Raw genomic sequence first — 17,352 nt, 5'->3', positions numbered from 1 at the left:
GTTAAAAAATAGTACATAATAAAAGAATTGCAAGGTCAGTCCCATGCTCCTAAGATGAAAAGACTTGCTTTGAAGCTCTAACTACATATTGTTGCATCCAACACATTAATTTGCCAGAAGTCCAATTTGGAATAAACCTTTTTTGGATAAAATTTGTATGAAATTTAGTTCTCTCTTCCTCTACTCCTCCTCCCCTCTGTTTTGGACTGTCCTAAGCCATACACTTTCCTACCTTATGCAGCACATTTGAACCCCTCTGTAGGCTCTAAGGGCAATTCCAACGTGATGTCCATATAATTATAAAAGTTTAGGAAAATCAACTGATGAATGACCACATCAGCATGTGCACAGATGCTGCCACTCTTACCTATATCAGCATATAAATGTAAACATAACTCCACAGAAGGTTATGGAACTGGTGAAAATGTAAAATGTGAGCAAAGGGGAATCACTGCAGGATCAAGAAAAGGACTCATTGGCAGCAGCATGGACTCAAGTATCCACTTGTTTAAACCAATTATGAAGGAATCTAATCTGATCACCTCACTAACAGTCATTTCTGAGTAGTAACACAGGCATAAATTGGATGATGTTCAAGTCACAACTTCATCTAACTCCAAATATTTATTAACCCATAAGTAATCATAGAATCATGGAATGGTCTGGGTTGGAAGGGACCTTTAAAGACCATCTAGTCCAACTCCCTTGAATAAGTGGAGATATCTTCAAATAGATCAAGTTGGCCAGAGTTCCATCCAATTTGAATGTTCCCAGGGATCAGGCATCCACCATTTCTCTGGACAGCCTGTATCAGTGTTTCATAACACTCATAATAAAATTCCTCCTTATATATATATATATATCCTTGAATTTAAAGCCATTACCCTTGTCCCATGACAAGAGGCCCTGCTATAAAAAGTCTGTCCTCATCTTTCTTGCAGGTCCCTTTAAGTACTGAAAGGCTGCAATATAATACCACCTGGAGCCTTCTCTTCTCCAGGCTGAGTGACCCCGGCTCTCTAACGACTGAGTGTTCATGATCTCACAAAACTTGTCTAATTTCGCTGACATCATTCTGAGTATGTCTTCATTTAGGCAGATTATACAGCCCTCCCAAAACACTGGTTTATGAGTCACATACCAGAGTGTATTTCACTGTACATTTTAGAAGTACTGTCCAGATTAAAATAAAAACAAAGGTAGAGAGAACATCTGTCTTGCTTTCAGCCCTTTTGGGTGTACTTATATTATTGTAAATATCTATTTTACAGCTGAAATGTTCTGCTAGTCATGTCTCAACCAGATGCTGGACAGCTAGAAACCATTTTTAAAAAATGGCTCAAAGCCAAGGACAGTAGCAACACATAAACAATATTAGAGCTTGAGTAATCTAAGAGTATGTTCAGATATTGACTCAGATATGTCCTGGTAGAGATTTCTGACAGTAACCAATTCCAGCAGAGAAAAGAATCAGAAAGTATTGTGTTTGGAAAGTGTGTGATAGAAACCAAGGCATACAACAGTCACAAAAAATAAAAAATTATCAAAGTATGTCATGAAGCACCCATCATTCCTCAGTATCTTTCTAAGCAGTACGCTTCTGCTTAAATAGAATATATAAGCTTGATACAGACATTGGGTGAGTAAGACTTCTTGGTCTTATTTTAAAGTGAAGATGATCAAGCTAATTAACTTTAGTAGGATCAGAATATAGTAAAGACAAGTTTTCTTGAATAAATAGGCCAAACCCAAATATTCAAGGAAACCAAGAACATAAATAATTTATATTACACATAAGTCTAGAACAAGGTCTCTTTTATGCATTTAAAGTATTTTCTATGTTTGTAAACTGTTACTCAGATGTACACCCTTACTACATGCTGCCCACCTCTGGCACTTTGTGCCTTAGTTATCATCTGAAAGGTCTTCAAAAACCATCAGTGAACTGTTTGCATTTTTTCCAATTCTCTTTTGGCCAAGACAAAGTAGCTCTGTGACTCAGAGACTTCATGCATTAAGCAGTACATAAAGAATACACTGCATGGAAGGGTTATGAGAATGATTTGGGGATTACCACGTTGCATGCTGGGGTATTTATGTTTGGCTGGTTTTCCTCTCGGAGGAAGCAACATAATGCTAAAAGCAAAATGTGTACAATTCTATTTGCTCTATACTAAATATCCTTCAAACAGGTAGTGTTTCACATCACTCCTAATAGCTTTTTTATATATACTGCATTATTATCCTTCAAGTGTAAGATTGTATCACCATCTTAAGTCTTCCAGAAACAACTCACAAGATTCCAGAAACAACTCACAAGATTCCAGAAACAACTCACAAGATCTAAACTTATATGTATACCCACACATAGAGAAGCACACAAGGGTCATCCTACCAAACAAGCCAGCAATTTTAAAATATTAAAAATATTATCTACTTCCAGACCTATCAAGCAGCAATCCGTTCTCATAAAATAGTAATGCTTCTTACTTTTTGATTACTGGCAGGCATCAGGCAGAGCAGCAGGAAGTTGAGTTAGCAAAGACATTCAGACACTTCTCTTCAAAGGCACAGTGACCCCAAGGGTCGAAACCAACTCTCTCCTACTGAAGTGTGATCTGAGGCTCCCTTATGTCATTAAAACACCACAGAATTAGGGAGACAGTATCTTCTAAATCAAGAATTTCATAGGCACAGAAAAGTGACTCTGGAAGCTACACAAGAATGCGTCAGTTAAAAATTGTATTTATTGCTGCAGCTGTTTTAGTCTCTTCCCGACAAACATAGCTAAAAAGAATATTATACAACAAACTCCAGTGGTTTGGCAGTAGATTGACTAACATTATTTATTGTACATGTCACGACGGGCATTCACACTGCAGAAGCCCAGGTCCTATAGCATCACATTCTATCAGAAACACTTCACAACCATTTCCCTAAGCTGTATTTGCAGCAGTTACAGCTGTTTTATTTTTCTAATGCAAGCAATGACACTTATGTTTGTTTTCATGTAATACCTCTTAAGGACAGTCAGAGAGAAACCAATTACTCATGGGACAGAATTTGTTGTTTTCTTTTGTTTGGGTTTTTAACAATATTGCTGTGCATTTCAAAATCTTTCATTTCTTTAAGAAACAAACCCAATGCAATCGTTCCTTAGTCTTTTTTTATGCAACATTATTCATGTAAATTGAGAGACCGTTCACAAGGCATAAAAAAAGAACATTATAAGAAAGTTGCTATATTTTGAAGACAACTTACTTGTTTTCATTGACTATTCTGACTATACTTCATTGTGACAAATTTTTTTGAGAAAAGTATAATTACAAATACCATGGACTTGCTTTAAAAAGAACCAACAACAAAACAACACACCACCACAGAGGCCACCACAACTGCAATAAGACCTCAGACTTTTAGGATTTGTTCTTCTTCAAAACAAAAGACATGAAGATCAACAGGAGTATCAACAGAAAGTAAACATATTGCACAGACAGTCAAAATGCAGAAGCCAACCCGCTGGCTTGAGGCAGGGAATTCAACCCACTCCAATTATCATAAATGGCACTTGTCAGTCATATTTGGCTTCATCTGCTTTTGTCTCTCTGCTCCTCTGCTTTGCCACCTTCCATGTCCTCCCCAATCGCTGTGAGGAATGGCTGCAGCTGCAGAGCTTTCCTTCCTAGGAGGGTGCGAGGAAGGGGCCGCAGTTTGTGACCCCCGCGGGCTGGCGCCGGGGGGAGCCCCGCTGGAGGTGGTGGCCGTGCTGGGAGGGCTGCACGGGAGGGGTCTCCGGCAGGGCCACGTGGTAGAAGTTGGGCAGGCGGATGTCGTACCTAAAGCCTTGCCCCACGTGCACCCTGTCGTTCAGGGCGTACAGTTTCTCAGCAATGTCGCTCCCAATTAGAATTGAGAAGAGGCGGGAGATGAAGCGGTGCTTAGCGAACAGCAGGTAGAGCTTCTTCCTCCTCCAGGCCACGTACCGGCAATCTGTCTCTGCTGTAAGTGTCACCTAGAGGAGAGAGGAACGAACAGCCAGGTGACAAGGCGGTGCTGCTGCTGCTGCCTGTGCTCAGAAGGCACTCCCCTCTCCCAGCAGAACCTGTCCACTGCAATCAGAGCCTTTTAACCGAGGCAGAGAGCTCTGGGAGGTTACTGTTTGCAAAAGACAAGGGAGAAAGTGATCACATCTAGTCAGCCTCAATGACAATATGCCTGTGCCCATATGGCGTGCCCGGTTCAGTGCCACATGGATGCCCTGGTTCAGCCCTGCACTCAGTCCTGCTCCACTCTTGGCAGCCTCAGCTGAAAAGGCAGGTCTAAAGAAAGGTCTGAACAAATGCCATTTGTCCTCGTGACAGCAGACATCAGATCCAACACAGCCAGGAGCTAGCGTGTCAGTCAAGTGACAGCAGCGGGAGGGCTCACAGAGCGCAGGGGCAGCCCCAGCTGACACCGTGTCCCACGCGGGAAGCCGTGCCAAGCTGTCACAGGCACGTCTTCCCCTGGCTCGTCTCCCATCGGGAAACCTCTTCAGCACCAGCTTCTTCCCACCCCGAGGAAACCTGGCTTCTCAGGGCTGAATATCAGCACAGCCAAAGAATGCAAACAGAGCCTACCTCCCAGATCAGCTTTCAGAAAACCCCTTTTCTTGTAACAAGACACAAACAGCAAAACCGGTTCAGCTGATAAAGATAAGTCCATCCCCAAACTAATGGGATGCCACTTGTTTGCATAATATCACAAGCAAAACCCACAGCTGAATCAATTAATTTCTAAATCGAACACTACTTGAACAGTTTCCTGTAGCACTAGAAAAAAAAAAACAAAACCAAAAAAACCAAAAAAACCACAAAAAACCCCACCATAACCAACTCAAAGAAACCAAACCCCCCCCAAAAACCCCAAACAAGAAAGAAACAAAACCAACCAACGAACCAAATAAAAACAAAACAAAACAACCAAAAAACAAAACAAACAAACAAAAAACCACACACAAAAAAAGGAAAACAAAAGAAAAAAAAAAGAAAAAAAAAAAAGAAAAAAAAAGAAAAAAAAAGAAAAAAAAAAGAAAAAAAAAAGAAAAGAAATGCCTTAACTTTTACCTGGAAAATTCCCTCTTCTGTGGGCCTCAGTGAATCCCATTCAGGAGAGTCCAGAAATTGAAGAGGAAAAATATAATGCAGAAACTCCCCATCAACTGTCACTCTGATCCTACCGAGATAAGATGTGTTAATTTGTTGTCATTACCTGTACACCAGCAATGACTACTACAAGAATGTGCTATTTCTACTATTCTGAGGAATTTAAGTAAAGCTTTGAAAGCATTAAAAAGCAATCAATGGCCAACATTATCCTAATTATATTTTTGAACCCAACTTACTCAAGCCAATTGAAAGAGAATACAAGACAACCCTGCAACTGGTAAGGAAATCTTTCCAAGCCTTACTCTAACCACATTATTCTCTCTGTGGTAGGTCTGTGCAGTGATGCACAAGATTTGCCATTAAAAGGCCATCATGCACTGGAGAGGTGAAAGACCAATGCCCGTAACAGCATTTACCTGCTCCTCCTGAAAACCATGGTATCTACTTCTAATTTTGGCAAATACGCACTTTAGTGAGAACAAAGTGGCAAAAACTGGGAGTGGGAAGCAGAAGTGCCCCATGGCACGTGTTAGGTAGGCCTCTCTGCACATTTAACACAAATTACATGGCCACAGGACCGTGTCTGGAGCCAGAATAACAGCTTGGAAGTAAGGGATCTCTGGGTGAATGCTGTGGCCTTCTGAAGATGCCAAAGAAAAATTTCCTTTCCTTGCTACTTTTCAAATAACATATAGATTTGAAGGCACACAAGTAGCCCTGTACTACACGGTGACGGGTAGCAAGAACTCTGGGTGATTACTAACTGGCTGGGCATATAGAAGGATGGATAGCTCTCTTTTGGTAAGACCAAAAGCAACTTCCATGAGGTACTTCCTAGAGAGCTCCCAAGAATACTCTGAACCAGGGTGTCACTAAGGAAAACTGCCCGCAATCCATATTGTTCATTGCAAGTAGTCCTAAGTCAGCTGAGTGTCAAGCTGCCTACAAGTTCCATCTATCCACGCAGCAGGCTGTCAAAAAGCACCCACCAAGTGTCCCATCAAGGACAATCCATGTCCATCACTTCTGGGTGTCCCACCTACTCTCGACCTACTACCTGCTTTGCATACAGTACAAAAGCTATGGTTTCCCTCCAGGAAAGCATCAGCAAAGCTGCCAGAAGGCTCTCCTGGAAGCAGGGAGTACAGCAAGTGGATTTACTGCCTCAGGGTCTAACACAGGGCCACAGTATATAGTAACTGTAGACCCAGGTCTGCAAGTTTTGATAAGGCTCATTGTAAAGAAAGGGCACTTTTAAGCCTTTTTCCTTTCCTTACAGATACTCTTCTCCCACCCCTTTGAAAGCATCTGAATACAATCTGTATCAAAGCAAGATCTCTACTAAACAGAGCTTATCTCAGTATATTCAGTTTTGTAACCAATTTTTGTCCCATTTCAGATGATACTAGTAAAGAAAAATAAGACAGATGCTGTGCTCATCAGCTAGGCAGCAGATAGACAGCAAGCCATAACCCGAACACTGAAAGCCCACATTTATTCCCTTTATCTGCCTAACCTATTAAATGCTATGATACAGCAGCCTGGAATAGAATGACTTCAAATTCTTTTCTTTATGCTATTACAGATTCTGTGCTTAGTGTTTTTATGCTAGTGCTATCACAGACAAGTGTATTTAACCTATTAATATTTATATTACTTCCATTAATATTTCATCTATTGTACTGGAAAATAAACAAGACACGAATTAGGCTTTTTCTTTTTCTTTTTTTTCTTTCATTTTCAATAAGGTGAGAAAAATAAAGATATTTGCATAAAACCTGAACAAAGCCATACGAACCTGCCTGACACAAGCAAGGACAGTTTGTCAATAGGTGTTTTGCCCTGCATGGCGTAACAATGTTCCTTCTCCAGGGTAATCACTTCTGCATCGCAGCACAAGACAATCTTCCTGTACACAGTCAAGGAAATCCCCAGAGGCTGGAAGAGAGCACTGTAGAGTTCCTGGAATTCTTTGTCAAAGGCAACACTCCGGACTTGGTAGGTAACATAAACGAATTGGACGAAGCATATAGCGAACAGTACAAAATTCCAGGAGAATATATCAGCAGCACACACATCCAGCCAAGCCCAGACAGAAGAGCAGAGAAAGCCCAGTCCAAGCAAGCTGAAGACGTAGAGGAGCCCAAAGAATCCACTTCCACCCATGAAGCCCACAACAAAGAAAATACTGGCTAGGTGGTAGATAGATCCCTCTGCCTCTTGCTTCCAGGTGGTACACGTAGGATGTGCATATATCAAACTTTCCCAAAAACTTGCATTTTCTCCCATGGCTGGAATAATTTTTTCATTCAGCTGAATCTTGAAAATTTTTATTTATGAGATGCACCTAGTTTTGGTTTTCCTTTGGTTTTCCATTCTTGCAGACTCTGCTCAATGATCACATAACATCAGGGTCTCTTTTGGTACTGAAGTCGCACTTAGGATTTCCAGCAACTAAGCAGCTAACTTTCTCAGTGCTGTTTCTCATCAGTTCATGCATTGTTTTGACTTTGGTCATGTCATCTGTAGCTTCATCTGATCTGGACAAGTGAAGAAAAGATTAATTACTTACAAAATTATTTTCACCAATTAAATTGTATCAAAGTTTTATTGCATAGAACCACAGACTGCATTACAATCCAATTACCCTTGCAGCTCTGTGATTCCAGGATCAAACTTTAGTATGAATGCAGCTGAAGATCATGTTTCCTGTATCTGTGATCCCTGTAGCAACCATTGAACTGCCACTGAATCCATGTAAAGCTGTGTGTTGCATTCACAACATCCTGTGACAAGCCTTCGTACAGCCTCACTGCTGAAAAGGTAGTTGGATTTGTTGATCCAGACCCTGCTCCCTGAGAGCCTTTTAAAATGTCCTACATGGCTTTTTAACAAGGAGAGACAGCGAATTCTTCTTCCTTGTTCACCTCCTCCATCTCTGGATTTCGGTCAAATCATTCTGATTAACGGGGTGAGCAAAGCTGCTCTCTGTTCCTGGAGACAACAAACTCCATCCACAAACACCACAACAAGAAAAAACCCAAGTGTCACAGGGGATGGTCTTTTCTACTCCAAGGATAACAGGCAAAAAATCCCTGTCATATGTAAGGAAGACTACAAAGCTTAAGGGCATCTTGATACAGATTATGTTATTAGAACATGAAGTAAGTAGTCCTGCAAAATAAGACTCAAGGGACATTTACAAAGCAATTTTATAACATTCAAAGCTCTACATCATAGAATTTCATGCCATGGACCACATATTTTTATCGTTACTCCAAAAGGTGAAACATGCTATTCATTTTCATATGGTGATGTATTCCTAAGAGTTTTAAAAGGAAAACACAACCAAGAAGCCAGAAAGAAACACCAATATAAATCTAAAAACAAAAAATCAAAACCAGCTTTCCATATCTATCTTTTAAAATAAAAATACACACTTCAATGTGAGATTATAAATGGTAGAAATTGCAAGACTAGAATATATTAGTGGTGTAATCAGAATTGAAACCTTCCAAAGCCTTACTGTCTGGTTCTTTTCCTGGTAGAACAGCAAGGAAACTAAGAACTATCTTGTTATCAAAATTATCAGATTCTCTAGAATATCAAAGTAGTTTGGGGTTTTTTTCCCCTCTCAAGAGCCACAGAAGTCAATACTTTAAAAGCACTGCCGTTGCAGTGAAGCATCCAGCATCATTCATCAGGGCTTTCAGAGGTGCTTCTTTTACAGTGACAGGTCTAAGAAATTAATAAAGAAAATTTGTATCGTATTTCCTAGCCACCACAGCATTACTTCTTTAAAGTTTATTCAAACCTCAACATGAATTCTATGATTGAATAACACTGGTGCTAAATAAAGACATAAAATCCCAAACAACTGAGCAGCAGAGCTCAGAAGAACAAGTTAGGAGGAAACTCTCCCTCTCTGGGAGTAGTGATAGGAAAAGTCACTGGTCCATACAAATACCACAGTTAAAGAGCACAGAATCTCTCCAAATTACAATGCTCAAAATCCTCCTGCAGTGTAAGAACCAGCATTACAAGAATATGGTGGTTTACAACTATAACTTTTTCAGTTTGTTTCTTTATCTAAATATTCTCCTCTGGTACAGGATTCCCCTCAGATTTAGGATTTATCCCTTGGAAACCAGGAGATGGAAATTGCATCAGCTATAAAGAAGCTACCTAGGTATGGTAAGATCATGAGGTATTTTGGTGGTACTTCTGCGATCAAGGGGTTTACGATTTTTGAATGAAAATAAAATAAAACTGGAACATGCAGTTCCCAGACCTTGTGTTCTGATTTCAGTCAGTATTTCCATTACATGGTCAGAAATCAGTGGCAGAAATTTTTTGTTTGACTGATTGTTTGTTTTAAAGGGAATCACTGATAACAGTGATTTTGGATTATTGCTATTCTACTCTCCTGCCAACATTTTGCTCCAAGCAGTTTTACTGAAGACCCTAATTTCTGAATAAGAATAATAAAATCCAGTGTTTTGAAGGGAACTATGACTGAGGAGTTACACTGGAAACTGTATGCATGCCACAAACAAAATCACGGTGGATCAGTAATTTACTTTACCAACATTTTTTCATCATGTAATGCCACACATTGCAATAATTTGACATGACATAATAGCACTTTCACAGAATGTATGTACAGTTTTTAATTCACTAACTGCATTCTCAGTCTGCCCACACTACAGCTCACAGAGTTTCTGTAAAGCATCTATTAATGACAAGATGGGCCAAAATAATTTGAAAAGAACAGCACACCACAAGGATACAGATATAGGGTCATAATACGTAAAAAACAAAGTCCTGAGAAAACTGTTCTGCATTTGTAACTGTTCATTTTCAGACTGGGATCTCTCTTCCAAAACCACTGTGTGGAAAATTCCCACTTATTCCATTAGTTCTACACAATGAGAACTTTTACTGTGCTGCAGCATCTCCCAGACTGGAGAGGGCCTCTCTCCTTCCAGGCAAGAGGAAGGGCAAAGGAGGGAGGCCAGTGCTAGCCCAGAGCACAGCATTACCAAGACAACAATCTCCTGAGCTACACAAGGTGTGCAGGCAAAACCAAACCCTCTGGAAATACTGACAAAACCTGCTCCTAATGGGACTGATTTCTCAGGGTTATGGTGAAGGGCAGGCATGCTTGCTGCCAGCAAACTGCTGGCAGAAAGAGAGGATACAGCTCTTCTCAAATAAGAAATTATTCTAATATTTGGGAGCTAAAAATTGTTGGAAATTGTAAATAGAGCAGAGACAATAATAGGTATGGGCCTTAGTATAGTAAAATTTCCAAATTTGAAATGTATTTAGTGCTAGAAAAGGCCTTTCACATTTTTCTTTATAGTTCCTACAAGTCCAAAATTTAAACTCTTGAGGGCTTTGGAACAGTCACTCCAATTAGGCCATTGCAAGTGAGGTTGTGGAGGAGAAAAAAAATCCCCCAAACCAAAAAACCAAACAGATACCAACTGAGCCATCCTCCACAGTAGCACAACATTATCATTTGTAGGCACCTGGAGGGGACACCATCCTGTCACTGAGGTGCTTTGGCCTTCTGCTTTGTTTGATGTCCTGCTTCAATTGCCCAGGCTGTGGTGAACAGTTATTGCTACAAGTTCATCTGATGGTGATGATCCAGCAAGCAGGAAACTGCATTTAAAGCACATGTCTTGGCTTATAAGGCTGAAGAACTGTGTCTTCCCAAGCAAACACTGAGTACCCTCTCCTCCATGCCCTGTCTATGGAGAAGGAGCACCATGCACAGCACAGTCCCTGCCATGGGACTGCCGTAATCAAAGCGACACACACTGACATCTGTAGGCTGCCAAAACCTGAGCTTCATGCAAGATGAGTCCTCCCAGCTCAGGAAGATGTGCCCTGCCAACACAGGCTGAATTACTGACGTGCTTCCAAGTGTCTTGTCCCACCACACATCCCACCTTCTCCAGCAGGAGCAGATGAAGACATGCGAAAAATCAGCCCAGACTAGAGATGTGAGCAATATACAGTGGCATGGACTTCTTTAAAATAAACAGCAGTGCTGAGAGGACTAAGTTGTCCTCAGAAAGTGTTAAAATCACAGAGTTTGCTGGAGTTTCAAAGCAGAAAATGGAATGTTTCACTTATATGCTACCAAATAAATACCTGCTGGAAACTTAAAATTTCATATAAACAGTACACTAAGACAATCAAAACAGGAAGAATTTGCATTGCACAAATACACATTACAACCTTCCCCCTCCTCAAATGGGTGTTTTGCCCCTACATTGCGGTGTTCACACAGTTACCTATTATGTACATTTTTAATTTGCTCAACAACCATGTACTTTACCCCATTTTTGTCGCTGATGATTCAAATTCAACTCTGAGAAGCTCTAAGTGTTAGCTACTGTGTCTGGATCACAATAATTCCTGCAAATAAAGAAACCCTAAAAGTCCTGAGGCCACCAGCAGTTCTCTCTTTGGTCTTTTTTATTTAAGTCAAAAGTAAAGCTATTCAGAGTTTGAATAGTCCATTCTTTAGCTGCCTTATCCCAAGCACTCTGAAAGAAAGCCCTCAGCACTTTCACACTGTACATGTTGACAGGCTATAGAGCTGTACATGCTAATCCCGTAAGCAGACTGGATGAATAGTTTGCTACAGGTTTGGAAGCAAAAGGAAAGATTTTCCTTTACAGCATATACACTCCTTTGCACAAGATGAGATTATGGTGGAGTTAGCACACTACAGTGTGTATGTTTACACATGAGCTAGGAGTCACAGCCTGGCTCAACACTCCAGCAACTCCACCAGGGGCAAGGCATTCCCTCCAGCCAGGGCGGGGTCCTCCTGGCCTAGACATCCCCCCACTTCCAGAAGGATGAGCTCCAAGCACCCATCTAGGCTTACAAATTCTATCTGATGTAACATGATTTAGATTATAAAAAGAAACTGCTCCTTAATTTCATCAAGTAGTTTCACATGCAAAGTAAAGGCATATGTCCATTGAGACACCCCTTCCTTCCACTGCCCCTACATCTCTGGAATCCCCTCTGTGGCCCCCACTGACACCTGTCACTCCTGATCCCCGTTTGTGTTGCACACTTTCCCCAAGCCACTTTCCTTCTGCAGTGGGGCTAGATGCCCACAGGGACCAAGAGAACCAAACCCTTAATTGCAATGCAGTGTCTATTTTAGGGCACATAGGAGCTATGGCTCCGTGCCTCTAGGCAAATATGGGCAGGTAAACCAGCTGTTTTCAGTGATAAACTGTCCCTGGACCCACTTCCGGCGGAGAACATGCATGCAGCAATAAGGACTGTAACTAACAACACAAGCTACATTTAACTTAAACTTCTTGAGACAATAGCCTAGAGAAAGCTGTAATTATAATACCGGAAAACACAAGGTTTCCCCAACAAAATGCAGCCTGCAGGAAGGTGGAAGGAAGATGAGGAAGAAAAGGATGACCCAATCTAAAAGACAAGATATCTAGTCTTGGTATCTTGATATCTAGGTATCAAGATAATCAGTCACTATGAAACGAGATATATTCAGATTTCAAAGACACACAAGCATGCATAGAAAAGGTAATTAATTAGCAGGATGGCTTTAAAGACTTCCTTTGCTAGGAATTAAGTTAAGATGCTGTCTGATCCCTAAGATAAATCTGGGTATATTATTGGGAAAAAATTATTTACTATGATTCTAATTTTTATGCTACAGGAAATCACATTAGATGATGGCAACAATGTCTCCTGTACTTTTGTCTTGAGTTACTTGATATAAAAAAAAGTTGTATGTACCTAGAAAGGTTTGGAGCTGGTCTTCCCAGAGAAATCCAGAAGCCTATCTCAGATACCAACTAACAGCTACTTTAGACAGCAGAAAACACTGAAGACAGGTGTATCTCTGAAATGATCCCTCCTGTAGGCATTATAGATGAAATCTTCATCCACTTGGAGCCAGCATCCCTTCCTGTGAATGGTTTTCAAAGAAAGGGATGTGTTCAAAGAAAGGGATGTGAACATTTTACCGTGAAGCCTGTCTGCAACCTGAGCAACCAAGCCTGAGGATCCTACTCCCTGGGTGAGCATCCTCTTGGCAGAATCAAGAGGGATTGCAGTGCAGTTCTGTGTCCCTTCTGCACAACGTCACAGCTGCAACAAGAAGGGCAGCAAGTGACCCACCCACATGAGTCAAAATGAGCTACTGGGAGCACACTCATGGAAGGAGTGAAGATGGATTAGCACTCTGGTTGAGGCAGGCATCCCATGTCCCATCCATGTCTCATTGCTGTCTCACCCACTGGATCAGTGCTCCAAGCAGAGGCTGCCACATAGAAGGTAAAGTTTCTCAGGCCTTAGGAAAAGCAGTCAGACTACACTCTTCCTGGTCCTTCCAGTACCCACTTGGGCTGCAATTCCCAAACTGGACCTGCCACACCAACATCATCCATGTGACGTGATACCTTCCCAGACAGTAATCCGTCTGGGAATGCTCCCAGCAAAATAGTCAGCTAGGATATGTCCAGCCAACAGTGGTACTTCACTGCCTTCAGGGCAGCACTGAGACACGACCACCAGCCAAGCAGGACTTTCCAGGGCCAAAGCTCTGTTCTGGTCAGGCAGAATTTAGGCTACCATGCTAAAGTTTGTTCATACAAGCAACCCCTTGAGCCAGCAGCTGCCCAACCCTGGAGACACCCCAGTGCCACCTCTGCACTGAAGCCAGTGCTCCACATGAAGAACCCACCAAAAGGCACAAGGCCAGTGACTGCTTGTCCTCCTTGCTAAGCTGGGCCTGTCTCCCATCTCCCTGTTGCAGCAGATGCAGAGCTGCTGTCTCCAAACCACAGCTCTTCAACAGGAGATGTTTCATAGGACTTTCCACTCACTGAGCTTGTTTGGGTGAAGCTGGGAAAGCCTGATTCTGCCTACAATTTGCTTATATTCCTACTAATCTTTTTAGGAAGTGGAAAAAAGCTGGGTGGGGGAGGCCTCAAGAGAAAAAGAAACCCCACAATTGTACAGAAAGAACAGTTTAAGGCTCATTAGGAGCTCTGCATACAATGAAGCTGGTATTTAGTCTTTAATTATTTAAATACCAGCTAACTATACACAACTTCCAGTACTTCAACAATTCCTCATTTATCACTGTACAATATACAATGCAACCCTCTGTGGTTGCAAAGACAATGTTGAAAATGCTATTTTATCATCTAGACAGTGTCTGAAATGAAAAAAAATACATTTTTCTTTCAATTTGAATCAATTAATGAACCATAAGTAGACGCAATATTCCCACCAAATTAAGACGTATAATCCCCCTCTCTCATTTTTTAAAGTTCTTTTGCTCCTAGAAACATTAATACAGAATGGCAGTCAGACTTTTTTTTAAAGATCACCAGCACTTGGATAAATTTGAGCAAGGCTCTTGAATACTGAATGGCATTACCAAAAAACAATTCAGAGAGTCTGTTTTATTGTGTCTTAGAATAAAACTTGAAAGGAAGTACAAGTTCAGGCTTCTCTGCAGTTCAGCTTTTAAATTAATAGTGGAGAAAGCCGCCACAAGGCAATTTCACTTTAAAAGTGGGTTAATGAACTACAGCTGAACTCTGCAGAATTCCACTTAAATGAGTCTGTATGATGCAGTAGTGCCTTTCAGTGGGAATGTATTCCCATGAAACCAACCACCTGACATGAACTTCATTTCCCAAAAAAGAGGCTTGGTTCACCACACCATACCTGCCTGTACAACTGGTTTACAGAGATGTGCCATGAGCCATGACTCCAAACACAGAAACACATCATCTGAAGACACTGACCAAAGCTCTGCTTCGCAAAGTAGGGGAACACACTAAAATGACAAAATAAAATCCCCTCTCTGAAGAGCCCACACTCTTAATAAAAAGATCAAACGTAGCTTCAGTTAACAATGCTTTTCTTGAATCCTTAATAAACAAATTGTTCTCAACTTCTGTCATAAAAGCTTTAAAGTATCTGTGAAGGCAAAGTTTGTGTCAGGAACCACAACTGACCACAGTTACCGTTTTCTTCTGTTTCACTAGAGGACTTGCAGTGTACTCACTATTTTGCAGGCAAGGCATTTCTTTAAAGCGTGACATTTTAAGCTACTTTATTATTTGGCACCACACAGAACTTTGTGGAAAGCCTGAACAGGACCAGTTCTGCAGAAGTGGAAACCATCCCTTTGTTTTTCTGTGGTCAGTGAAGACATTTTAACTTGTATGTATAGAAACATATTCCCATTAAAGAACAAAGCAAGAAGCCCTAGTTCTGGAACCCAGGCTTCATCCATGACATCTCTGTAACACTATCAGGTGGTCTGTGACTCAGTATTACAGGAGATCTGCTACATAAAATATTTGCCCATAAAGTGACTGACAGTCTAAAGACACACAAAGATTTATAGAACAGATGAAAAAAATGTTACAGTTTGGAAGAATGTGTTTGGCAAAAAACCCCTGTAGTTTGGGGAAGAGAAGTGCTTTGTGTTGCTCTTTCTATCTTTGGAAAGGAGCGACTGCAAATGCAATTTCAGAGTTCATCTGCTCTTACCATTAGTTGATGGAGAGGGAGAAGAATCAAATAACGCCAACCCACGAGGCAAACCCCCAGCCGGAGGAAGAAATCCCCGGATTTCGAGGTGGTTTTGTGACAGTAGAGATACTCCCCGAGCCAGCTCTTCTGTCAATGAGCTGCAGCACTCAGGCAGAACCAGAAACCCCGCTGTCCTAAGGGACAAAGCCTAATCCGAGGCACACAGCGAAGGGTCCCACTTCAGACAGAGCCCTGGCGAGGAGAAGCGCTGTGCAGGACGTCGCGCTCCTCTCTAGAGGGGACACGGCAGAGCTCTCCAACTTCCAGGCAGGGCTGACTCGGGAGCTCCGGTTACCCCCGCCGGGCACGCAGGGAGGGAGGGCTTCCCTCTCGGGACAGTGACCCCTTGTAACCCCCGCTCAGGACGCCGCCGAATCCTCAGGGCGAGCAGCCCTCCCCGGACCGCCGCTCCCGCCGCCGCCCCTTTCCCGGCGCGGGTGTCCCGGAGCGCGGCGGTGCCGGAGGCGGCCCCAGCTCCGCTCGCCCCCGGCCCCGGGCAGGGCGGGCGGCGCTCCGAGCGCTCCCTGGCTGGACAGCGCCGGCGGGGGGCGGGCGGAGGCAGCGCCGGGGCTTCTGCCCGCCCCGGCTCGGTTCGGCTCGGCCCCCGCCCTGCCCGCGCCCCTTACCTGCCCCGCGCCCCGGGAAAGTTTCCCGGCCGCCCGGACGGGACGGACTCGGGCTGCCGCTCGTCGCCGGTGGCGGCCCCGCGTCCCGCGGCGGGCACAGAGCCGCGGCTGTGACTAAAATAGGCAGAGGAGCGGCGGGAGCTGCGGGCGGCGCCAGCGGGGCCGGCACCGAGCGGCCGCAGCGCGCAGGCGCCTCCGCCGGGCCCGGGGCTGCGGGCGGGCGCGGGGCAGCCCCGGGGGAGCCCCGGGGAGCGGGGCCGGGCCGGGCCGGGGCAGTCCCGGGGGAGCCCCGGGGAGCGGGGCCGGGCCGGGCCGGGGCAGTCCCGGGGGAGCCCCGGGGAGCCGAGCCGGGCCGGGCCGGGCCGGGGCAGTCCCGGGGGAGCCGCGGCGGCGGGAGCTGCCGCCCGTCCCACAGAGCCCCTCCTGCGGCGGCGGCCCCGCTCCCCCGGGGCTCCCCCGGCCCGGGCCCGCTCCCCGGTGGCCGCCGAAGCCGTCGGGGCGGGGGTACGGGGAAGGCCGGGCCGCCGGCGGCGGGGAGCCCTCGGGGACGGCAGAGCCCTGAACTTGGGCACAGTAAAACCCGCCGCAGGCGCAGCCCAGGTGCCGGGCTGGACGGGCACGCTAAACCTGCCGCTCCTGGCACGGCGGTCTTGGGGTTAAACTGTCTGCAGCTGCTGGTTTGGAAAAAATGAAATTATAATTCTCTTCCCTTTCACCTACTCACCCCGGCAAGGTGGTTCTTCAGCAGGGAGATGCACGCCTTCAGGATCGCCTTCATCACAAGGCTGGCGCAGCATTCATACCCCGTTTTCAGTTCCTTCGTTTCGGAAGAAGCAAATGCCTCCCCAAGAACACAGAGGTGTCGGTGCATGAGCCTTTCAGTGTGCTGGCTACGCACTTGTTCTGGTCACCACTTTGTCTCGGGAAGAGAGAGTTTATTGACGGGGGAGGAG

General features: G+C 43.9%; 1 protein-coding gene across 2 annotated transcripts; it reads right to left on the bottom strand.

Annotated features, from left to right (window-relative positions):
- Positions 1 to 2,830: 2,830 nt before the first annotated feature.
- Positions 2,831 to 16,472, bottom strand: POPDC3 (popeye domain containing 3). Of its 2 annotated transcripts, none has more exons than XM_066179486.1 (4): positions 16,400 to 16,472; positions 6,946 to 7,687; positions 5,106 to 5,214; positions 2,831 to 4,012 (listed from the first exon to the last, which is right to left on the bottom strand). In XM_066179486.1, the coding sequence occupies exons 2-4, from the start codon at positions 7,434 to 7,436 to the stop codon at positions 3,683 to 3,685; spliced, it is 930 nt and encodes a 309-aa protein (XP_066035583.1). In that variant the 5' UTR covers positions 7,437 to 7,687; positions 16,400 to 16,472; the 3' UTR covers positions 2,831 to 3,682. The 2 variants fall into 2 exon arrangements, with proteins under 2 accessions (XP_066035583.1, XP_066035584.1); XM_066179487.1 differs by lacking the exon at positions 16,400 to 16,472 and adding an exon at positions 7,795 to 7,863.
- Positions 16,473 to 17,352: the final 880 nt, after the last annotated feature.

Source organism: Chamaea fasciata, unplaced genomic scaffold, assembly GCF_029207755.1.
Source record: "Chamaea fasciata isolate MVZ Bird 193981 ecotype frontalis unplaced genomic scaffold, bChaFas1.0.hap1 SCAF_3, whole genome shotgun sequence".
Lineage (NCBI taxonomy): Eukaryota > Metazoa > Chordata > Aves > Passeriformes > Sylviidae > Chamaea > Chamaea fasciata.
The sequence above is the reverse complement of the archived record's forward strand: the minus strand, read 5'-3'. Positions and strand labels throughout refer to the sequence as shown.

What these genes read in the sequence shown, in the direction of transcription:
- POPDC3 (XM_066179486.1), bottom strand. Translation starts at nt 7,436, where the DNA reads ATGGGAGAAAATGCAAGTTTTTGGGAAAGTTTGATATATGCACATCCT. An exon ending in TCCTTGCTTGTGTCAGGCAG is followed by an intron (nt 5,215 to 6,945) that starts GTTCGTATGGCT and finishes TTATCTCGGTAG; the next exon opens with GATCAGAGTGACAGTTGATG. An exon ending in CAGAAGAGGGAATTTTCCAG is followed by an intron (nt 4,013 to 5,105) that starts GTAAAAGTTAAG and finishes TCTCTCCTCTAG; the next exon opens with GTGACACTTACAGCAGAGAC.